Source organism: Venturia canescens, chromosome 10 (assembly GCF_019457755.1).
Source record: "Venturia canescens isolate UGA chromosome 10, ASM1945775v1, whole genome shotgun sequence".
Lineage (NCBI taxonomy): Eukaryota > Metazoa > Arthropoda > Insecta > Hymenoptera > Ichneumonidae > Venturia > Venturia canescens.
The window spans coordinates 10,559,463-10,584,436 of record NC_057430.1 but is presented as its reverse complement, the minus strand read 5'-3'; the positions used below and the strand labels follow the sequence as shown (position 1 = coordinate 10,584,436).

Below are 24,974 nucleotides of genomic sequence, written 5' to 3'. Positions count from 1 at the left end.
AAATTTTAAATACCCGAAACCTGTAAATTTGAATAAATCGAAGCGACTCTTATAAAATTCATTAATTTTTTTCTGCTATCACTCTGCATCTAGGATTTTGTGTGTTCAAACTGAAGCAGCTTCCCAATATTTTATGGAGTACTATTCAGTGATATGAACTGATGGAAAAAAATTGAAGCTCTTTCACAGATTTCTGCCTGGTTTAAAAGCTTCATCTCGAAAGTACAAAAATATGTTCGATTATCAGTCGGCATATGGCAACCGTGAGTGTGAAAGAGATGGCTGCAAATTTTTAAAGTGAATTTTTTCATACAACTTTTGCCTGGTCGAAATAATAAAAATTTTAGCCCATTTTTGCCATCGTCCTGCGTGAGCTGGCAGAGCCTTTTCTTAATCGGTCAAACTGTGTCGAAGAATTTCGATTTCGGAGAGTAGTTGTTTTATAGACAGACCAGAATATAGAGCAGCAAAAAATCGAAAGTGAATTTTTCGAGCCTATAAAACTTAGATATGCGGAATAGCGATGGCTCGAAAAAGCGAAAGTCAAAATGGCGGTGGTTGAAATTGGAGATCACTAGCCTGAGTGAGTGAGAAGCGTGTTTTTCTATTTCGATCGGTCAACTTTCTAGCGTTTTGCCATTTTGACAAAATTCAGTATTTCAACCCATGTAATATTTATTCTTTCGTTACTATATTTTCGAAATTGTGAATATTTACAGTATTGCTGATTATAGTAATTTATGAATCGAAAGAGATATTCGAATTTTCGAAAAATCGATATTTTAGTCGTCGTTCTACGGGCGATTGTTACATTCTATTTTCGATGTAAACGTCCTTCGAACTTCGAAGTTTCTACTTTATTTATTTTCTACATTCAAAGCTCTAGCCGAATTGATCTGTCTCCATATTATCATTCGAAGTACATAAACTCGAGGTTTTAGTTCGAATTTTTAGTCATTCTAACATTTTATCCCCAACCTCGATTTCGAGAATTCCAAGTGAGATTAGGTAACTGGTTCATACTCTTAACGCTCGGAAACATTTGTATGACTAATGGGATTCTCTATTCGTATGGATTTTTAAATTTGAGCTAACAGCGTAGTCGTTTAAAATGTTATCAGTAAGTTAAATAGCTCCAGGAGAATCTGGGGAAATGCTACTTCGAGGGTAAAATACAAAACCATCAAATACTGCGGCCAGAATCGCTGAGGAAGGGAGAATAAGTTCAGACGAGAGTAGAATCGACATGAGCGCCGTTTGTATTAATTTTTAAAAAAGTCGAAAAATTAATGAATATTTAAAAAATGACTTATTAATGATAAAAATAAGAACGTAAGCGAAGTTTGCGGTCGGGAAGAGTTTCTATAATACTGTATCGTAATGCTCGTGGCCGATATCATTATTACAATTGTACCCACATTGGCAGCAAAAGCGGATTTAATTTCTCAATGATAAATCCATTTTCCGTAATCACAAACCTCATTAGTTCGGGCTCCGGTGTACAAACACGCATCGTTAAATTCATAACATTAATTATCAATGCCAAAACCGATGGAGATTTGCCAACAAATTTCATAATGCTTAAATTGCCACAAAGCTTTTCCTCCCTCACAAATTTACATTAGTTTGTAAACATACAATTGTCAATATCATTAAAATGCTGGTCAAATTTTCGGTCGGGAATGACGTCTGGTGTTTATGGTTACGGGTGAATACAAAATTATTTACTGTTCATTCAACTGGTAACCGGTGGTAAATTTTTGTTAATTATTCATTGAGGATGCAGTGATCGAAGGTAAAAAATTTTTGATCTACGAAGCTTTCACCTGCTTTCATAGCAAATTATTGCAATCGAAGGCACACAGAAACGATAAGAATTCTTCGCTCGTCTCTCTCCGTACTCTGCCATGCTTTTTCAATTTTCCAACGTCCAGCGGCCAAAGTCGATAATCGCATCAACTCATTTTACGCACATCGTGTTCGCATGAAGAACGAGGGAGAGTCTTATGTTCTGTACAGTGTGGGACGAGGGTTAATAGCGACGGAGCTCGAGGTGGAAAGAGCAGGGCCTGGCATCATATTCTCTCTCTCTCTCTCTCTCTCTCTCTCTCTCTCTCTCTCTCTCTCTCTCTCTCTCACGCTTCACGTAACTAACGATAGCGTAATAATTATTTAGATTTCGGAGAAGGGCTGATGCTCTTCGACACCTTGGCAATCGAAGGAGCTACTGAAGCGGGATCGTTGTCAACGTTGAATCAGAATTCTGGGGGTGACTTTAGTGCAAGGTTTTCGACGGTGGATCCTGAGGGTGAATTTGGGATAACGAAGCTTCAGCACGGAGTGGGCGGGGCCTGAGAATTCTATTTATCTTTATTAAGCTTCCTTGTACACCTTTTTCATTTTTAATGGAAAAATCTCTTCCCTCATTGGCGTGAAAGCGGAGGAAAGTTCGGTTGGAATCCTGGCTGATTCCGGTGGCTAAATTTCATCGAGTTTCAAGCGCTGGTCGAGAAGTTAGAAGCCGAAAAACTGCTCGGGCGCTCAACGATCAATGCGCGATGCATCGCTATAAGTGATGGACGATCCCAATATTCGCAGCGTCCGGAGAGCCGCTTGATTTTCCAAATCAACAAAGTCGCGTATCGCAACTCTTTTTCCTATCGCTATCCACTCCCAGAAGTCACGTGGTTCATTAAAAACTTACGGTCAAATTGAACTTTTTCCCTCGATGCATTGCGGAACGATTGATCAAAATTAGAAATTTTTTCGATCTTCCTGACGCGAACCGGAATACCGTCAAAGTTTTTGTCGGCGCTTCATATTTTTGTGAAAAACTGAATAAAAGCGGGAACAAAGCTTTTGCTTTTTCAATCCTGAAGTTCATGCACGCGCGATGAATAATGAGATTGCGAAATCAACGTACCTTAATCAGCAATCAAGAAACTTGGGATTCTTGTAATTACTGCCGAGAAAATGCTAATTCTTACTAAAGAAAAATCGATTTTCCTGAATTACAAGAACGACCAGAGAGCCAAAGAAGCACATTTCTATTCTTCTCAGTTAAACGTTCCAAGCAAGGCGAAATTTACGCCTTGATTTCAATTGAAAACAACGTTTATATTTTCCTGACATATTCTTCTCCGTCAGATAAAAAGCTCCCGAGGTCTCGGTCGACTGAAGAGTTCCCACGAATAGTCTCGAAATCGACAAAACGTTAACAATCCCGCCGTCGCGATTACGTTTGGCCCCAAATTCGAGAGCATATTCACAGCTCTATAAACTACTCGACGAATAATCTCGACGTTTTCTTCCAATTATGAAAATTGTTCATATGACCGTGTCCATGTGTGTGCGCGCCCATGTGTGTTTGTGTAAACGCTACTGAATGTGAATTTATCGTACGTCGTCGTGTTTCCAATTACACACATACGAATATTACATGTCCTGGCGTCACGTTCCTCACGGGAGGCTCGATTATATGGAGATGTACAGAGGCAGAAAAAAGCTACGAGATCTGGAGCATCGGAGCATGATGCCGTGGCAACGGAACCAATCGATACAACAGATGTGTGCATTCACGTGCATGTGCGAATATGCGTACGTACGAACCTCGGCGTTGAGAATTATCCCACAATTTTTTCGTATCTGAACGCGAAAGCGGGCTAGGTCGACAGAGACGAATATGTGGAGAAGCATTCGGTGTGCATTCCGGCAAAACGAGAACGAATCCCATCCAACTGTCTCCTGTCACGGAGTTAATATTGAATATTTTACATATTCTAGCTCTGGATCAATACTTTACATGCCCATAATTCGCAACAATTTCCTACGGGATTCATCGTGTGCGTGTAGAGTCTCCACCGGTACGGAGGTTCATACGCACACTCGTGGACGAACGTTGTAAACAATGTAAGAACAGACGTGTGTGCATACGTCAACGAAATTATTCGAGGTTGAGGTTCAGGCGAATCAAGAAATTCAGGTTTCGAATCTTGAACAGTTTCCAATTGAGGACCAAATTGTCGCTGTATTTTTTTTCATTTTTCCGATCGTTTTCGTCATGTTCTTGACTTTTTGATATAAGTGAATTATTTTCTCAACACTTATTGAGAATATGGTTAAACTTGTGAAAATAATAACTGATTTTTAACGGCAAGAATCAAATCGATGATTCTGATACTCTTTTAAGGAGAATTCTTAAGAAAAATGGGGGAGAAGACAGGTCAAAAAAGATGCGCTGTTGATAAAATCTCTGGAATGGATGATCGGAGAAAAAAATAAAAATGGTTTTAGGCTCAGTAGGCAAATGGCTGCAAACGTCGCTCAAAAGTACACTTGGACTACTCAGGTCTTTATGAAGTTTTATTATGATACTTTTAAATTGTATACTTTCGAAAAATGCAATAAAAAATCGATTCTTTGAAAATTCTAATTAGCAGGCTAGACCCCTTAAAAACGCGATGAACTTCGTCAAATCTGAAACGCGTTCAATATTTGAATTCCTGGCATATTGAGCGCGGTTTTTCCATTTTTCAAATGTATTTCACTGCTTACCGAATCTCCGGTTTTTACATGATCGATGCGTACTTGACGTCACGCGAATTTTCGGTTGTCAGCGGTTGTTACGCTGATATGTCAGCTGATAAATACACGTCGAGTTAAAATGAATGACGTCCGGATGGAACGTACGATGAGGAATAAACAAATTCATGTTTGCGATAAGGTAGTTGTCCTAAGTGACATTTTCCAGGATTTATCTTGATAATTCAGTAGCAGACTTTATATTAGTCATTAGAATAAATAATTCAACTGCTCTTTTAACAAATTTATTTCCGAGAGCTGAAAGTAAATGCACGAATGAATTGCACTCTATGATTGGCAGCTGTGAAGTGCCTCAAAGCCAAACGACGGAAACGTATCAAAGCGGTGGAATGAAAAGTCTGGAAAATTACCCGAATATACAACCTCCTGCAATATTTTCAAACAAAAATAAACGACAAGTTGGAGGTACACAAGAACTCTGCCAAACGTTATTTCAATAAATATTACCTTCGGTGCATATAAGAGTTTGCTTCCGTTTCTCGATTTTCTCTACTCACAGCATATTTCTTGAAAAAGCTGTTGAGAGAATTTTTAAACAATATAAATTTACATTGAAAAACACTAAAGCTTCGTTCGCTATCGATTGCTGTTGCCTTTTCAGCAATCGAATCGTTTCACTATTGAATATATGAAGTTGCTCTTCGATCGATTTACTACTCAAATGAAATATTACGAACCAACAAAAATCTGCTGAAAAGTACCCTTAAATATGGGGATAAATTCGAAGATTCATTTATCTTGATTGATGAAACATATTTTTATGATTCTTTCATCTGAAAAGGGTGAACTCGGTGAACTCCGGCTAGAATTTTGTGAGACGACTAACAAGAGCAAACGTAATAATCGTGGTTACCTTTTTTTGCATGGATATATTGCTAATGCAATAGAGAATTAAATCAGACACGATTACCTTGGATCTGATCAAATGAATACGTGAAGTTGTTTCACCATGAAATATCTAATTACATTGAAACCAATGATAAACGAATTTGATCTTGAAAGCAACGGTTGAATGGGTTGATGTCGTGGTTTTATTTAGTTAAGGTGGTTCCTCCACGAGACAGTTAAATTAGGAAATTATTTAAATTTGGCATACGTATTGTTTAACATATGAACATCACCTCTATAAAATTTTAACAAGTTTCACCATCCCGAACCCGAGATATATGTAATTGAAGTTGACTCAATTAACACGTAACATATGGACCATGCATAGGCAAACAGCACATTATTAATTCTACCGCTGGTACTAAAATTAGGAAGTTTATAAAAAACGAGGAGGAGCTAGAGCAGGATATCACAGATATTGTGAAAAAAAAATCAAGGTGATTGACCATCTAGTTTGACAGATATAGTCTCGAGAAGTACGAAGGTTTAGGCTGCGTACGATATATTTTGCAAGCGAACAAGCGAATGTCGTCTGTATAGGCAATCTTTTCTGTGTGTTGAAGCGCAACCCGGATAGTTCCGTCAAAAAATTTACTCGCGATCTCAGATCAAAAATACTTTTAGAATAAATTTTACGAAAGCAAATGATATTTGTACTATATCTATTGGCACCGAGTACATTTATAGGGTCTTTACAAAGTTATTGATTGCGATCCGAACGAATTATCAACCCTTTTAATATGCAGACGGTACATAACTTTTGGTTGGGGCTGTCGCAGAGGATCAACCTTAAGATTTTTTTATGGAATCAATATTGGGCAACAGAACGAAAAAAAGCATCAAACTCTTTTTCACTTATTTCTAGTTTCTTATGTTTTATTAAAGCATCAATTACGAACTGGCAATGTTCACACTAGATAACAAACGTCAAATCACGTGAACATTTAAACATTTTGAACAAGTAAATTAGTTCGAAATATTTATTCGCTTGAATATAATCGAAACAATTTGAAAAGGGTCGTTTCTGCGAGAGAAACAAAGTCATTTGTTCATGGAACTTAATGCCCCATGACTGAAAATTTTAATCGTGTTCGATCCCAGAGTTTGTGTTTTCTATTCCGAAGCAATCGATCTCATTCCGTCCATAGATAGACAGATCGTTCGATAGATAAAACGACGTCGATGAAGGGTCACTTCAATGAAGAAGATTGTTCGAATTGACGACACATTCGTTCATGAACCCTTGTACGAGGCCTGTGACGAGTAGAGGGTGGCTAATGCGAGAGATGTTGAGCTCACGACGTTGAACGAAGTGGAGATACCGAGACAGAAAGTCGACGTTGAGGTATTTCGATCCATTGCAACACGAAAAAGAGAGAGAGACTCAACCATTCAAGGATTTCGGATCGTTATCCTGGTGCGGAAATCATGAAAACTTTCTGTTAGCATTCGCAAAGTTCAGGTTATAAAAGCTTTCAGTACAAGCTTCAAAAATAAGCTTCGACATGGTGGTCCTGTCATGTGCATCGTGCTTGAAAACCACCATTTTTCTTGACACAACGTATTTTTTTAAAAATAATTGAAAAAAAAATCTCAATTCAATAGTACGATGGAAAAAGATTGCTTATTAAACCCGATTTCTCGTTGCACCCAGAATAGAGCGGATTGGGCAATTTTTAGTTCAGTGCTGAACGATTCTGTCCGCACAACTACACTGTTATAAAAAAATTCTTTTTCCAAGTAATTCAAATTATTTGAGGGAAATTCATTGGCTACTAAAATATTTTCATTTGGGTTGGATAAAAAAATATTTTACGTCCAATAAATCATTTTTTTGGCAGTTATTGATTAGTCGTTATAATAAAGGTTCTTGAAACTAAATACCGTTATTTAAATTAAATACAGAATTGCTGCCAATAGCAAATAATAAATTTTCGTGGTAAATAAATAATATTTTTGGTGGCAATATTTTATTTTGATGACATACATGGAAATTACTCATGAGAAATATGCAATATTTTCCATTGGAAACACGCAACGTACTTGAAACAAGTAATTGACTTTTATTCCAGCAATCACATTACTCTTCGGTATAAAAATAAAAAACTTTAATCGAAAAAATTTGTATTCCAGGAAGAAGAAAGAAATTACTTTCTAAATTAAGATTGTACATTTTTTTCATTTCGAACAAAACATACTTTGGCTGCAAAAATTCGAAAGCTCTGTCGAAATTTTTATTTAGTCAGCCGAATTAAATTGACGCATTGTTTGTAGTGAACGTGCAATCTCGTCTATTAACGGTCCATTATTTTTAAGAAATTTATATTTGTTTTCATAAAAATATTAATTTAATGTCAAAAACATATTTACATGGAAACAATAATGAATTACTAGATAATATACAAGTAATTCATTTATTTGCATTAAAAAAAAGTTACTTGTTTGAAAAAAATTTTTTTAACAGTGTAGTTCAAGAGAGTTTCTTATTCACGAAAACTGTCGAAACACCAAATTATCCTGTTCGAAGAACCGTTTGGTTTCAATGAAGAATTATCAAATTGACCAATCGCCAATAATAACATCTGGATAAAATGACAAACAGTTTTTGAATTTTTTCCAAAATGTTTTTTTTTTTTTCTATTCAAAAATATAATCCCATGCAATACAGAGAAGAATCCCTTCAAACGTGACATGCAAAAATGAGTTTACTTTTTGCATCAAAAAGTCTTCCCAACACGAATTCAGCATCGACAGACTCTTTTGCAAAGACCAGTGATGCGAGCCCTCGTTTCACCCGGAACTATGCAGCTTCACATACATCAGAGAGATTGTCGTGAATCTCGTAAAGATCGCAGTGAATTCTACCTTACGAGGCGATAGCCCTCTCGTAGTTTTCTCACTTCCTTGCCTGTTTGCGCCTGATGAATGATGATGATAGCGCACGTCTTGTCGTGAAACTTAGAAGCTCACACCCCATTTCATATCGTGCTCTTATCATTGATGTATATGCAGTTTGTGTGTGTGAATGTGTGCCCGCATATTTTGTTTGCTAATAAATATAATGGCGTAACTCGTGTACCCTCGAGGTTTACGACGCCCAACAGGAGGTTATTGTGTTAGGCAGCTTTTTACATGGACACGAAAATTTATATGGAGCTTTGCCAGGCTGTTAAGACTTAACAAACCACCATGAGACTCTAATTAAGTGGAGTTTGTGAAGAGACACACCAGTCCGGGGGTTCCATCAGATTGGGCAATCCCCCGAGAGTCGTTGACGAGTGAGACACATTAGCACTCGTAGATTTCATCATTAGTGATGAGCATATCCGAAATGTTTAACTTCAGGATGGCGAGGGAATAGAAATTCTATGAGTAAACTTGGAATTTCTTCGTTGGTCTTGAAGCAAAATGATGTTCGTCACGATTGTTTTTTTGAGTCAAAACGAGTGTAGTAAAATATCGATTTTTCGGCAATGATTTCGGTCCTGGCATTTCAAATGGACTTTTGTCCAATCAAGAAAATCTTGATGACATTTTATCGTCCAAAAATTCGTGTAGAATCATCGAAACAGAAAATAACCGCGCGTTTTTTTGACGTTTTGAAATAACTTTTTGGGAGAGCTGATGAAAAAACTGAAGAACTGGAAAAAGAGCCTGCAACATCTCATATCGAATTTGCTGGGAAGCTTTCTATTTGAACAGTTTTTTCAACTGCTCATTCTCGTCTGGTTTGATAAAAAATCATAGACAATATTTATTGGATTTTTCCTTTTGAAATATCTGGATGGAAAAATAAAAAGAAAACCACGTTTGAGGATACTTTTTCAATTTTTTCGTATTGAGCGTTGTCGGCCATTTCGTTACTGTTGATATAGAACATTGGATGTGACCAAGTGTGAGATACACTTGTGCCGAGCGAAAAAGCAGTGAGCGAAGAGGACCGGAAACATCAGGATCTCGAGCGCTCGTTTCTCTCGCAGAGTTTTTCGTCTGGCGATTTTTATTTTCTGTTTTACGGACGGAAAGTTCACCCATTCACCATTTCTTCCTCTGTGTCTCTCCCTCGGTTCGATATTTGTCTTTTTTCCTTTGCCTGCTCTTCTGCTGCGAAGCCTCGTAGTTTTTTCTCACAGTCGTCCTTCTTTCTATTCCACTTTATCCGCGATAACACGTCAACAGTATATACACGAGATCAGGTTAACTCGTCCGAAATCTCCTGGTAACGGTTCCTGCTCTCATTGGACCGAGCCAACTTTTCTCTTTCGGGCTCGCTCCAATGCTCTTTTCATTCTTATCACTTCGCTCTCTACTAGCTCGCCACGGCGCGTTTGTTCATTCATTTTTTGCAATCGAGGTTATCCGTAATGGTATTTGAAGAAAAAGAAACGAAAAAAAATATCATAATAACTGGAAAAAACAAAACTTTATCTCACCTTGAAATCCCCTTGACGGTCGTAGAACGCAGCTGGTGTTAGAGCAGCTTTCAGTCTTCTGTTTCTGTAGAAGATGAAAAGTATTGCAGCGAGTAGCATCACGATTACTGTTGTGAGGATGCCGATTACGAGTCCGATCAGCTGTTTAGATTCCGCAGGTTCTTTACTCTTATCTGGAACTTGCCAACAAGGAGAAAACGATTCCTTATAAAAAACCGATTGCGATATGCCTCGATAGGATGTCGAATGCCGAGATCAACCTGCTGCTCACATTCGCCAGGTTTTTATCCACTAACGCTTACCAAAAGTTCCGGAATCAAATAAGCGTCGAGGACGAAATATACAATGAATAGAAAACTCCTGATAATGCAGATACGGTAATGAACGAACGTGGGAATTTGCAGGGCAACGAGAAGAGCAGAATTCGAATGAACATTTTTTCGGTTAAAAACAATTGAGCGATCGATTAATTTGGAACGGAAGAACTCCTATGTGCGTTCTCCAACTTACATTAGTATCCTACGTGACTTCAGCTCGAGCGAACCGTATATATATTCTATATTCACTGTACCAGACATGAGAAAATGCCCGTATTTGCTGTAATGTACACTTCTCGACGTACTACGTATAGCTCGGAGGCACTTCAGTGCCTCGGAGTCTATGCATGCATAAATCCATGTGTGAGAAATGCGTTAGCGAACGTACGTAATGTATACCGTAAAATGGAGACTTGTTAACGACGTACGCGAACCCGGATGAAGCGAAGCTTTCACTCCGAATCCAAATGGTAGGATGGAAACGAATACACGAAAATAAATCATGTTTGAATATGCTTACCCACGCTTGAAGATATTGGAATTTAGAATTTTTGTACTTTGACCTTATTTTTTGAAAAGAGAGTCTGGAGCACGGTAAAAATGGATGAATACCGAATTTATGGACTCAACTGTTCCGAGGTAACTCAGTTTCCCTAGAAACGTCAATAAACCTTAAGAGAAAACAATAATGAGAGCTTCCGCACTGTGTTTTTGACACTCGCTACTTCACAGGCAGCGTTTCCGGCGTTCGCGACTGTAGTACTTTCGACCTGACGGCCAGAGGGTTTTCTCACAACAAATGTAAAAATGTATACATCCCATGGACTTACAGATGCTGTTAACGTGCCCCTCGTCCTTGTTGAACGTTGCCTTGACTTCGTCTCGTTGCAACGGGCCCTCGTTATTCTGATACGGGCTGCCTGTTGCTGCGGCTATTGCAGTGCGGTTCTTGGCCTCATCGTCCTCGGTATTGTTCCATTCGGATATCACTGTCGATCAATGGATATCATTAAATTTTTTATGGCTCGTCGGATACTTTTTTTTTTAATATATCATTGAACATGAGACTCGGAGAATCGACGCTTTTTTTTCATCGATACAATTTGCGGCCTTCCGAGAGGGGGCTCGCGGTTGGGGCGATGTGACACGAAAAATAAGAGCGTATAAACCTGCGCGTTACGTACGGAACCTTGGGAGCGTGTTAAACGAAAAGTTTTCTTTCATTCTTGCCCATATTATCCGTCGCTTAAAAACCCGCAAACATTCGCTTTGCGAAGGATATTTTAGTTAGAAGAGCAATGAAACAAAGAGTGAGGAAAGAAAAATGATGAGGGGAGAGAAAAAGGAAGTTGGCAAACAGAACGGGAGCGGGGCGGTGCTTTATCTTTCGTAAAATGTACGACACGTGTAAACAAATGTTGGATTGCGAAATGAGCAGGTTTTACAGGGGAACGAGTCTGAAACGAGTAAATATGCTGGGGAGATATACCACGGAGTTGGGTTGTCTATAGAGCTTGGTAGAATTCCCAGGGCGTGTACATGAGACCGGAAAATGACCTGATATAGTATTCGAGGCCAGTAGTTGCATATGCCAAAATTGAAATAGACGTTACGATTTAGCTTCTCGGTCGTTCCTGCGCACGTTGTAATGCACGTGTGTATTTGTAACGCCGTATATTCTGGCCTCGACTCTCTTGGATTCGTATGTTTTCGCCCCCACGTATTCATCGGACTACAGCAAACATCAAGTTTTTAGTTTACTTCGAAGCAGCATGCCCAGTGGATTCATACGCACCCGTGGAATAACGTACACGACCAAAAATAATACATCGTCGGCTGTACACTCGTGATATATGAACATCTGTTCCATTAGCTATCCTTCCGGAGTCTCATTTCCGGAGAACAACTTTAATGAAGTCCAAGCGCTCTGCGAGCGTTGATTCAAGCTCAAGAGCTATTAAAATTCAAATGAATCATCATTTTTATCAGTAGCTCCTTCGTTGTTGATGCTGGTTACAAAATTACCAATTTCCGGCCCCAATTTATTCATGGGTCATTGAGGGATCAACTTGATTGCGGAATCCTCCGATATTGGGGTGGAAAAATAATAACGCTTCTTTCGAGGAATTTGGCAGCTTGTGGATCATGAAAAATTCTATCAATATTTGGCCGATTGTTGATCTTCGTCCAGGGAATTATTGAGATCCAAATCTTTGGCAGTGGCTAAGTTCGTCGGAAAAATATGTGCCTTGACAGGGTACGCGGTATCCGAGAAGCATTTTGGAAAGTGTCGAAAAATTATTCTCAAGCTCGCTCTCCTTTATAACTCAAGAAATTTAAAAATGAGGATTTTTTTTTTTTAATTTTAACGGTTTTCGTTTGAAACAATTTCTCTTCGTCATACGCTCATTCGCATGATACATCCACGTGTGTTTATATCTTTGTGTTTAAAGGACTCTGACGCTGTCACTCAAAGAGTTGTGCAAGAACGTCGTAATGCTCGTACTCGTCCCTCCGCTCTCACTCATTCCTACCTTTTCTCGTTTCTCCTCTCTGTACGTGTACTTGTTTCGCAACTAATGGACTGGTGGCCGAGTTCGTCGTCGGTGTTGCTACTTCTGCTCGAGGGAAGGGCAAGGAAGAGAGGTTATAGAAGCGTCGAGACGGGGTAGAATCTGTGAAACGCGAGTAAGCTTGGAACGGAAGTGGAAGAGGGTTTTCAAAGAGAACCAGGCCAAACGCAAGAGAAGCTAAATGAGACAACTGGCGAGCGAGCCAGATGCTTCTACTGCCACCTCTTCTTTTCTCTCCCTCTTTACGATACGTTTCTCTTTACGGAAAACCTTTCAGTAGCAGCGTGCCAACGGCTGGTGAGCTATGAGCTTTCTAGAGCAATATACGAGACGCGTACCTTCGTGTGCATAATCCGTTAGTCCGATATTCTATTCATTTATTCGTAAAATGATTATTTCTCCTTTTCTTTTTCACTCGTACTTTTTTTCCAAGAGGGTTCCACTATTGGGAGCTTTGATTGAGAGCTCGCTGAATTCCATAAAAATAATTTGTTTATCATTCATCATTTATGGAATGAGAAGTAAATATCTGTCGCTTGATAAAGTTTGATAAAGCAATGATAACATGAAAACTTGTCGTTGGCCAGAAATCAAAGCTTTTCCTCAGCCCCGTCAGCTACGAAACTTAAGGTGGAACGGTAACATACATCGAAAAAGAGGGATTTTGATGCAAATTGGTAGATACGTTCGAAAGTGTGTAAACTATTTGCTCGCGAAATTTTAACGGGTTCGACCATACCGATTCTAAGAAAATTGAATTAGCTTTTTACATTCGATCTCATGGAAAAGCATAAAAAACGCAAATGAACATTGTAAAACTACTGTTAAAGATGCCACTTTTTTATGAAACGAACACTATTATATGAAGCAACTGTCGAGATAACTCTCGCAAAATTATCAGTGATTTCACTGTACCGTTTATCTGTAATGTGCAAAAGAAAATTAATAAACGAAGTTTGTCTCTCGCTTCTGGCGAACACAGCTTCAAACGCTGCAACAACGTCGCACCGATCAACGCACTCTCATCAACAACAGTCGAAAACTGAAGCCATAACCCTGCATTGCTGCTGTCAGAGCAAATTTTGATATTTTGAAATATAAAGAAGCTTTTTTTTCGCCAAAATTAGAAGCATTATGGTTGAAATAGTTATTTTTTCATCTAAAAGTACACAATTATCATTTTTTCATGTTAATTGAAAACCAGAAACTAAATTCACGTCAAGCCGAGAATTAACTTCCATGTTAAAGCATAGGAGTACCCTTCTCACCGCCTGCCCCGCAAAAGAGGTACCGTTCTACCTTAAATTCATTTCTCTAGCGTAAAAATCGACTTAAAAAGTGAGAAATAAGCTTTTTGTCATTCGTCAAAATATTGTCACATAAAGCGAGCAACTATGGATCAATGGATCGTCAATGAAAAAAGAGGAAGGTGACAGTTGATTTTTCGTCGATCAAAACTCTCGAATCTCTCGGAAAATGTTCTTTCTACATGTCGTACGCAGTAGAACGTACAGTGTGTGGTCAGACCCAGTGGAAATATATCGTCGGATATCGGCTAGGGATCGAAAACCCAACGTCATCTCTCGTTCTCTGTGCCCGCTCGTTTTCTCTACCCGCCTTTGATCCCTATATAACTTTCCCTCTGTCCCTCTGTTCTCTCCTCCCAGCCCCGGGTTCGCTCTCGCACCATTGCCGAATAGCTCTCTCGGGTCGAAGTCGCTGGGCTTCTGCTACTGACAAAATATGTTGTCGCTGGTGTGCTAACCTCTGATTTATGGTGTACGCTCTACTGAATTCATATATATAGAGAAAAAAAAACGAATCGAATCTCGTGCGCCATTTTTTTTTCGTCATCGTTGAATTTACGACGGAATATTCACTTGCGCAGATACGTAAAAAATTTTTTGCTTTTTTTTTTCTTCTATGTCGACGAAATTATTGTCGTGAATGCGCTCGAAAACACGCCTGACTGCAATCCAATTGTTTCATTGATAATCAGTCGCGAGTGACTGGAATATGAACGAAGCTTTATCGTAATTGCTCTGAGAATGTGTCGGATCGTTCACATGTTTCGATAAATTAACGGAACTCACTGTACAAGTTATTTGCAGTTTTTAATTTCGATGCGGAATGAAATAATGAATTATGTGCAAACGAGAAAACGTATATAATGAGCAAATGATACGTCGGGTAATGAGCAGAGAGTGCCAAAAATGAAATATACAGAATGATGGAAAACGTAGCCAACTGGAAAAAAGTGAAACGTCGTTGTGGCAACTCTCGGAAGTTTCGCTTAAAAATATGAACAAATAACGAGGCAAGTGGATGAAGAACAGAGTCGATTTGTCGATGGGAACTCCGTTCGAACGAACACCATTCAGGTTTTTCCTGGGTTTTCAAGATCGATATCAGTCGCGAAAAAAATAGGAATAACGACGTTCCAAAGATTCCGGTTAAGGACAAAGCATAATTTGATCCCCACACAAGATACAGAGGAACGCGAGTACTTTCGAGTGCCGGATATACTACTTTGCTTTGTGTCGTCGCCAGATATAGAGGATTTTCTGTGCCAGTGGAAAAAGTACGACGAAATGAGGCGAGCACGAGTGATGGCTCGACCCCGATACGCGGATGATTAATGGCGCTCCCTCCGCCGCGCTCCATTCTCTTTTTCCTCTCGCTTCTTTCGAGTTGTGTTTTTCCACTGTCTCTTCATTCTTTCCACTTCATCGTATTCCATTATTTCGCCGTCTTTTTCCCTGTTTCTGAGGTTTTCCTCTCCCCTTAACATCCACCCTTCTCGACACTCGCTCCGCCCGCGCTTCCGACAATCAACAAGTTGACTTTTTCTCAACGACAAACTTTTCCAGATGAATGCGCGTTCGAGCCGCGCCGAGCCGCGCCACTCTAACTCGTTATATCTCTTCCCTTTCCCTGCTCTCATCCATGTATTTACTTTTCATTTCGTTTCCTGCTTCGTTGTTAAACTTATACCAACTTAAAGGCAACGACCTAACGACATTTGCACCGAACTTTCTGTGTTGTGCATTTCAAGAATAAAGCTTATTTCCTTAAGAAAGCTTCAAAGCCTCAGAATTACTCGTTTATTATTTTGCCTCTTGCTTGTCCGTGACTTTTTTCTACGACCAATGCATGTTAAAACGAACCCCTTTCGCTTCAAGAAAATCTATGATTTCTGAAAGGTAACAGAAATTTGATTAGGATTCAGTGATTAGGAGGAAAAATATTATGATAATCGATGCGAAGCAAGACTAATCAAGTTTTAGTAGATTACCAGTCGAAATCTTGATTGGCTGTAATTCAAGTGAAAGAAAAAGTGTAATCCATTAATTCATCTTCATCACTCGTTCTTTTGATTACACAGAGGTAAATTTCGTCACGTTAAGAAGTCTTCTTGTTCTTTGGCAACTCAAATACAATTTTAATAGTGAAGACGTAATTATAAAACAAAATATCGATATTAGATAAACTGATTGGATATTTGAAAAAAAAACTGTCTCCAAGTAAACAATCTTCGTTTGATCCTATTTTTACTCTTTTATATCCATATTCAACTGTATATCCGAACTAGTCAAAGACAATGTAACCGTCTTCACTGTCAACACCAATCGATGATATTAATACCCAATTCATAAAGTGAACCATTGATCAAACAACAAGATTCTTTATTTCATAACATCTTTTAAACATTGCGACTGGGGAACATTTTTGTTTTCCTATGCGATCTCTCTTTAAAGTCGCACAAGTGAGGAAATATACGGAACAAAAAACGTCGATTTTTTATGGCTTATTGTTTTTCTGCTGCCATCACCGACCCAGAAAATGCTACGAGGAGAAACGTGACCACGATCGTGGGGCGAGCCCAGCGGGCGATGTGCAAGCAATGCGTTTTTCTAGGGACTACTTTTTACGTCATTCTACGCTATAAATCGGCGAGGTTTCTGTTGTTATCATACTTTTTTCAAGTTTTTAGGATCCCTCTTTCTACAGACTGTCTGAAAATATTTCATGTTTTTTACAAAGTTTTTTTCATAATGCATTTTAGAGTGCGATCTAACGTTACGTGCAATTTGAATATACGCCGCGCGTTGGAAAACGAAAAATGAAAACATCGGGTCAGCAGATTGCTCGAGAAAATTCGAGTTTTTGAAAATTCGTTGCGTTCCTGGAAATTAATCGCATGTCGGAGATGAAGATTCTTTTTTTCGCCGAAGAATCGATCGATTAGGTGGGATTTCGTGTTCGGTTGATCCGAAAATTACTGACGTTTTTGGGCGCTGGGTGCACGTCAACTCACCATTTTTCCTGACAGCTGTAAAAATGTAAATAAGTGCGTGGGCGTGCTTAATTACAGAGATTTTTTTACCTGATTCGAATACGACTTCGCTGAGCATAATCCATCGTGCAGCAAAATACAGCTGAAGCTTGAGATAACGGCCAGCCCGGGAGTGCAACTTTATTGTGACCTCTCGCGCTTGTTCAAGCACCAGGTCCGGCATATACGAGAAATGTACAGGCTCACCGTTGAACTGGTTATCACCGGGACTCAGATATACCTTTGCATGGGAGAATACCTGCGGTGAAATAAGCGGAAAAATATTACTTTGCGAAGAGGAAAGCCCAGTTTTTATGTGTTATCATTTGCGAGCGAATAGCAAGTTTACAATAATCATTTTTCTTATTTTTTTCGCTTAAGAATCCTGAATTCAAATGACTTTTTCCTATTTTCATTCGGAATGCAAGGACTGCAAATTGTGGAATCAAAATCGTATAATTGCTGACTAGTATTTACGAATTTTTATTATTTTGTCCAATTTTTTCTTGTTCACACAGAGGAAATAACGTTGAAATTGGTTACATCGAAGTCATAATTTACTGCAATATTTTGCCTCTTTCCAGGAGAAAAAAGTTAATTTTACTTTCAATCACAAAAATCTAATGTGTCCAGACTGCCGATTCAATTACAAATCAATGTTCTTCTGTTGTTCTGAGGAGAGTGCTGTTCAATCAACAAGTTTCATTTTGCTCGTCCGGATTTATATGTTGATTCATCAAAAATTTTGTTCGGTCTAATTATTTTTCGCATAATATTTTCGCCATGTGACCCTTTGACAGGATTTAAATGCGAATACTTGGAGGGTGAAAAGAACGAATTGGACAAAATGAATCGGAATGACGAAGCCAGGAGGTGGAACGATCGTTTGAAAATCGAGAACTTTTTATCGAACTTGGTAAGCCAGATGCATAAGCCATATACAACGCGTAGGAATAAAATTTTTCGAGTTCACTTACCTGCACATCTTTTGAAAAATAGTTATTCGTATGTAGATGCATCGCGGTGAAGTTTCTTAAATAATCGAACTCGAAGATGATCTCGACTGGATGTCCAATCATACTGGGGGTGTCGTTTCTCCAGCCAACCCATTCGTAGCCTTAGAGAAATAAAGAGAATAAATTGAGTGTGAAGTGACTCGGTTTCCTTTGTTTTAAACGATTCATAAAAATTCGTATGTATTAGAATTTTCGATGACTTTCGTTGCTATCATTGGATCATTCGATTCTTACGAAAATATGCCGATAATTTACATTCGGAAAGTAATGGAATTTGCTTCTTCTCTCTACGGCAGTTCAGAGAGTTTTCCAATACTTAGAAACCTCTGACAAGATTAAATTTAAGTGACTTGGGTAGAAATTTACGCAGTATTCGTGGGAGCCGGAATTGGGAAATTTATTATCATTGCAAAATCGGCTCAAAGCTTTTATTCCCCGGGCTGCTATCTCCTTTGGAATTCCAAAAGTGAAAACTTGGCAATTTTACGAGTGGTTAACGCCTCGCGCGGATTAGAACAAGCACGAGGGGTTTGTGCAGGTTTGTAGAATCAAGCAATAACAAATACAAAGGGCCAGGCGTTAACGACCCCACACGAACCTAAGAACGCTCTCGACTTTCTTGTGATTCCCCTGTACCTTTTCGACTCTCCCTTCCTCTCTCTTTCTCCGCCATCCCTTCTGTAGCTCCACTCTCGTCGAAAGGCTCCAAGAAATTCTCAAGATGTCGTGAATGAGAGAATCGTGAAACTCTCGGACTTATGGGAAGCCGTAGAAACTCGTTAAGCGGTCTCTCATTCATCGGGAAATACCGCTTATCGCCGAAGAGATATTACGGATATATATGACGGGAAATAGACGTGCTCTACGAACTAGTACAAAGTTATCGTTCGCGTGGAAGCTCTGTGAAAGAGGTTATCAAAGTCGAGCAAACGTGGTAGCTTTTCCTGTTTCCTGCTTTAGGGAGGATTTAATTATGAATAAAAAGTGCACGAAGCATTCGGATGCTTTCGGTTCATTCACTGAAAATTTGAGGCGACAAAAGTGGATACGAAGTAGATTCGATGATAAATAACCTCGTGATCAATATCATTTCTCGTTCGTTAAAAATTTCAGTTATTTCCGTCCCCACTGTTATTTATAATTAATGCCATAACTCTTCAGTTTTTCAATTTAAATTCAATTTAATAAAATGTTCAGTAAATTTTACGAAAGTGAAAAGAAAATTGAAAATTTCTTATAATTTTGCATATGCCTTATGAAAAGGAACACACTTTCACCAGAATTTCCTTTTCTATTTCCTACTTCCATGCACGCCAACCATAGGAACAGAAGAGTCGGTTCGAGTGGGTGAGCGCGTCTCGGTTTCCCGTGAGGGGTAGCTTGAAAAGGTTGTGAAAGAGTGAGAGAACGAACAGAGAGAGAGAGAGAGGGAGAGAGAAGTGTTCGAGCCGCAGCAGTATGAGCATCAGCCAGCAGCAGTCTTGCGGTCCAATATAAATGTAAATTGAAACAGATTCGAGTGTATAGCTCGAGTGTACGAGGTATGGCGTTTTCGTCGACCGTTCGCCATATCTGAGCAATCGGGACACAACTCGCGCCTGTTTGCTTTTCCCGAGTTTTGAGCCTTCCGCGAATTCTCCTTATGCGTTTTTCATACCCCCCTTCCCCTTCTCTGTCTGGCTCTCTAGACGTAAGCCTGTCTATGATGCACGGAATTGACAAAAATTTCATTTTCAGCTAGAGAATTTCCATGCCGAACGAGTTTGCTCAAACCCCGAAGCTCCCTTCGCTCGGCACGAATGCAGTATTGAAGTTAGTAAATAAGACACTTTCCTATTTGTTCCAATATGCGTTCCTGGATATTTCTTACTCATGAGTCATGCAGAGTACCACTGACGTTCCCAATCTTCCGCTCATGCCACGCGAAAAGAAAATTCGTTGGAGCCACTCGCTCGAGTCTCTCATCGAAGAATATTCGAAAACCCCATTTTGTCAAACAAAAGGTTTCATTTCGAGGCTTTAACAAGAGCTAAAAAAAATGAGATTGCCTCGAACGAAAATCAATTATTTTTGAAATGTAAACCAACCTCTGCCGTTGCCATTCACGTCCAGCCTGAAGTTGTCCGGTCCTTTTTGACCATCGACCAATTGGCCCATCCCACCTGACAGGTACCCTTCATCCTCGTGTCCATCATACGTTCTGTCGGTGAGATCGATCTCAGAACCACGTTGGATGCCCTGGGGCATCGAGTAGGATATCAGTCCTTCTGAGGAGAACGAACATTATTTTGAATGCGCGTGGCTGATTAATGAAGCGACTGGATAACTAGTCGAGTTACGTTGTTAAATTTTTTGGGAATTTTCATAAGACAAACAATATCGAAAATGGAACTGAGCTTGAGCCGAGTTGTTACAATTAGTCAGCTGCAAAGAAACGATTTTTATTCGGTTCATTTTTTACCTCATTCCAGTAGCCTTCCAGGGCATGAATAAACGACTAATTCCCAGAGGATCAAAGCTGAGAGCCTCGAAAATTTCAAAATCTTAGCTTGAAGATCGTGAAAGGCTTCTTTGAAAAAATGATTCATTGCGCACACTTATTATAAGGCTTGAAGGAAGACGTTCCCCTGAGGCTTGTCTATCAACAATAGCAGGAACAGTGTCTTTTGTTCTTCTTTCTTGAGTACACACATATTTCAAATTTAAACGCAGAAAGAGCAGCGACGGAACATAAAGGAATTACGGTACGGGGCTGGCTCTTGAGGAATGGATAATTCTGCAGGAGTCTCAAAGCAGCTGGATTAAAGGATTGTAAAAGGAAGAAAAAAACGTTTTGTACTTGTAGTAATAAAACAATGAATGAACGTGACGGTGTAAAAAAAATAAGGAGAAAAAATAGCCGTTCCATCGGTTAATACAGGGAATCCCGTCTGCCAAAGGCGATCTAAGAACGTTGGGTAATCGATCAAACGTCGGAGTTTCTGTTGCACCTGAGCCCTTACCGATAAAACTTTCTTTTTATTAGTCAATGTTTTTTTCCCCTTTATTTTTTGCTTTTCCCTAACCCATCTTATCCACCTCGGCGTCTGGGTTGCCCGTACTATTATTTTCCTGCGCACTGAGGAGGCGAAATTATTCAGGAACACGCGTCTCCCGCATTTTCATATCGTTGGGATAAGTTCGGATAAAAGTTATCTCGTGTTTGAACGTGGGAGTGGGTGGAAAAATGTTGTATTTTGAAGGTCGGGGGGGGGGGGGGGGGGGTTCAGTGATCGGAACGATTAAAACATTTGATTGACGGTCGATTTACAATGATTTGATTAACGATCCAGGCCCCATTGTTTTCACCTTCGAATAGGCTGGGAAAAAAATTATTAAATATTCGAGCCGAGCTTCCTCGAGCCGCTGAACCCATTCGGATATCATTTTAATCGATCATCCGATCGGATTTTGACCCGAATGCATTCACCACGACAAAATTGAAAGCTAAAGTGACCGGCTTATGAAATTTACGCTCCAGGCTCTCGACAACCTCAAATATCAATTAGGTTCACTCTCCCGTTCCGTCACATGGATTTTGCCAATTTTATTTCCCTTTCATACTTTCGCACCCCTTCGTTCACTGAAATATAGTGCGCTCGAGGCTGCCTCGTCTCTTTTATCGCTTCTGGCGCAACTGTATATATTTCGAGAGCCAGGACTTTTTACGGACCAATGAAGGGCCGAATATCGCCTGCGCCACTCAAATCTACGGATGGTTAACCATCCACTTGGTCAAATTGTTGGGCGTTGTAGGCTAGTACCGGCTAACCCGAGGTTGCGCGCTCGTTGCATATCCATTCGCCGGATCATTTCGGTCTGGATTAATGCAGACACAGCTGCGTACCATACGCTTCCAAGCCACATCGAATTTCTTCCCTGCCCACTTCTCCCACGCCATTCCGCCCACTCCCTCTTGCCCCGCACCTACTCTTCGGATACTCTCCCCTTCGTAAATCTAAGTTAATCTCAGATAACCGCACCCGGAACCGTAATGTGATGCAATTTAGGCTCTCTCAACGTTCAAGTGTACTCCGAACGCACTAGTCAAGCAAAAATAAGAACATCAACCACCTGACTTTCAAATGGCTCTACTCCAAATGGAATAAAACAGTTATTACTCAATGTACAGCCAGCGGCATTAAGCCGACCGCTGGAGACCGATAAATCAACCCCAAATGCCTCACGCAGTTGGCATTTTTTGCCTGGATTTTACGTCACGCTAATAGTTTTCTCTTTTTAAGCTGCTTGCCATGCATTTTTTAATGAATTCCTAATTATTATTATCATAAAATCATGATGAAATAGAGATCCAAGTATCCTTTCTTAATTTCATGCGAATAATCATGAATTAAAGAAAAAAAAGCGTGAAAATTAACTGGCAAAATAAGAACTCGAGATGAGCGATCGTTGGTGAAAACAATTTGTGGAATGATTCGTCGGTTTATTCTCTCGGCCATTAACGATTTATAACCGGTCGTTTGAACCGTTAGCACATTTTGTCGAGTATTCAGATTATGCTATAAAGGCTTATACTCTGCAAGATTTTATCGACATGATTTTAACGTGCATTACCATCGGAACTTTCCATTAGCTCGTTAAACGATTTTCACGCATACCCAACAGTTATAAAATATCGTAGAATCGTTTCACCGTCGACATGTTTGCATCAACGGTTTTCTAGACAATGTCATCACGAATAATAGAAACCGAGAGAAAACAAAATAGTTGCTCATTAGGGGGGATTCAACTGGCAAGTTTTTATCGCACGACTGGCGAAGTGGTACTCACCGTTCCACAGACATCCGTAGAGCTCAACTCTCATACAAACGATCCTCATGTGTGATGCGTACGGAATGAAACGAATCCGAGTCGCAATTATAGGCGGGTCGAAAATCTGTTCCCTTTCCGTGTAAGGATTGTTGTTCCCTGCAAGCAGCTGAAACGTTAAATAATGTTTTATTACTTTGTAAAATCCGCTTTAAACGAAGGCTAACAAAAAGTAACATCTTCCCTGATTGATATCTCACTCATTAATCACAATGAGCATGCGAATTCGAGTGGAAAATTACCTCCAACGAAGGAGAATCTGATTTACAAAGAGGCCGGACAGTTTCTGTCCTCCTGTCCTAGTGATCGAGATTTTAGAAGTTTTTGTTCGAGCTCATTTCTACCTGTTTTTTGTCTGCGTAGGGAGACGATATCCAGGGGATAAAATAATGCGTGTGTCTTCACTCGCGATACTTTATAACTCTGAAAAAGGGGAAAGAGCGACACGGGGGAGTGAGAAAGAGAGAGAGAGGAAGCAGGGAATTTGGTAGGGTCAATGGAGCGTGTTTACAGCACGTACGGAAAAACGAATTTCACGCGACTAGTTCTCGGAGCATCATGAAGGCAGTGGGAACTTCCATTTTCTCGGGGATTCGCATTCGCCGGATCCGATTAGTATACAACAGGAGCAACGTGCAGCGAGAGGTGCTCGTGTCATCGTATCCACTCTCTCTCTCTCTCTCTCTCTCTCTCTCTTCCTGAGTTTCACTCTTGGAAGCTTCTCTAAATGTAAATTCATGCCTTAACTCTTTGCCGTGGAGAGAGAACTCCGGGAACGTCAGTGTGGAAGAAGTAGGCATGTATCGCAGTGTACGTAGGTTGCGATGGTGGGCAAGTTTCGGCTCGCGATAGTGAGGCAAACATCACAGTCTGCGCATCAGTATAGGAAATGTGTGCTGAAATGCACTCTCTCTCTATATATATGCCAAAGAGTTAAATCTGCGAGGAGCAGTTATCCAACACAACGTTTGCGCTCCTCGACAGATACATATGCATATACAATACCAATAGAACACAGTTTGAAGAAAATGCATCCCCTGCTCCAGCAGATTCTCACAGCCCAGCCTCTCAGCTCTTCTTCTCTACTCATTTTATTTCCATCCACCATACTCAATTCTCTGTCATAGTAGCTTTTCGTCACCTGACATTCTACGTGTGACCACTGACCTATCATTATGCAAATTTATTTCGTCACCATTTTGTTACTTCTATATGTATCAATTGACCCAGAAGATTCTAGGCGTAAATCACTTTGAATATTTGTGCTACACTGGCCTACGAGCAGAAAAGATTTACTAGTTTTAACCCTAGAACGCATGACTGGGGTGTGAGCACACCCCACGCGAACTTCAAACTACGCTCCCGTCCTAACAAGCGACATTATCGACTGATTATCGACGGATTTTTTTATATATAGATTCAATTGAAATTAGTTTTATCGTACATCATTCTTTTCGTTATAAAAAAACGAAGAAAATGGTGTAGGATAAAGTCAGTTTAGCACCGTAGGACCGGATTTATAAGCAGAAAAAGAGTGGGGTGCGTTCAAACCCCGGTCATGAGGTTGAGGGTATGAAAAAAGGCACATGAGGTGTAGGGTTAATAATCTCAGTGATTTTTAGTGGACTTGACCCCGAGTCCCGAGTCGAACTCCATCCTGGATATGGAATATTTCGTTGTTTTACAGATTTGCAAACTCAGTTAGTTATGCATCTCGGTACTTCGAATATCGATCCATTTCGAGGCCAACAATGTTAATGAGCCAAAATGTTCAGAATTAAAATTGTACTGACAACGTTCGTTTTTGGCGGTAATTGCGTTTATTTTTGTACGATGTATTGATGAAGGAAAGAAGAATGAAAAATTTGTAGAAAAATTGAATTCGTTCGTATCCATTTGTTCGAAGTAAAAAATAATAATTTTTTTAGTGTAACTCTGCG

General features: G+C 39.7%; 1 protein-coding gene across 2 annotated transcripts in view; it reads right to left on the bottom strand.

Annotated features, from left to right (window-relative positions):
- Ddr (discoidin domain-containing receptor 2) overlaps positions 1 to 24,974 on the bottom strand; it is an 83,871-nt gene that overhangs the window by 33,045 nt on the left and 25,852 nt on the right. Inside the window, exons 3-8 of one of the 2 annotated variants that reach the window (XM_043430382.1) lie at positions 22,996 to 23,143; positions 20,253 to 20,432; positions 18,127 to 18,266; positions 17,201 to 17,408; positions 11,071 to 11,229; positions 9,924 to 10,096 (exon numbers count right to left, since the gene is read on the bottom strand). In XM_043430382.1, the coding sequence (XP_043286317.1) occupies positions 9,924 to 10,096; positions 11,071 to 11,229; positions 17,201 to 17,408; positions 18,127 to 18,266; positions 20,253 to 20,432; positions 22,996 to 23,143 (1,008 nt within the window). Of the gene's footprint in view, positions 1 to 9,923; positions 10,103 to 11,070; positions 11,230 to 17,200; positions 17,409 to 18,126; positions 18,267 to 20,252; positions 20,433 to 22,995; positions 23,144 to 24,974 lie in introns of both variants that reach the window. The other variant, XM_043430381.1, reaches the window with a different exon arrangement.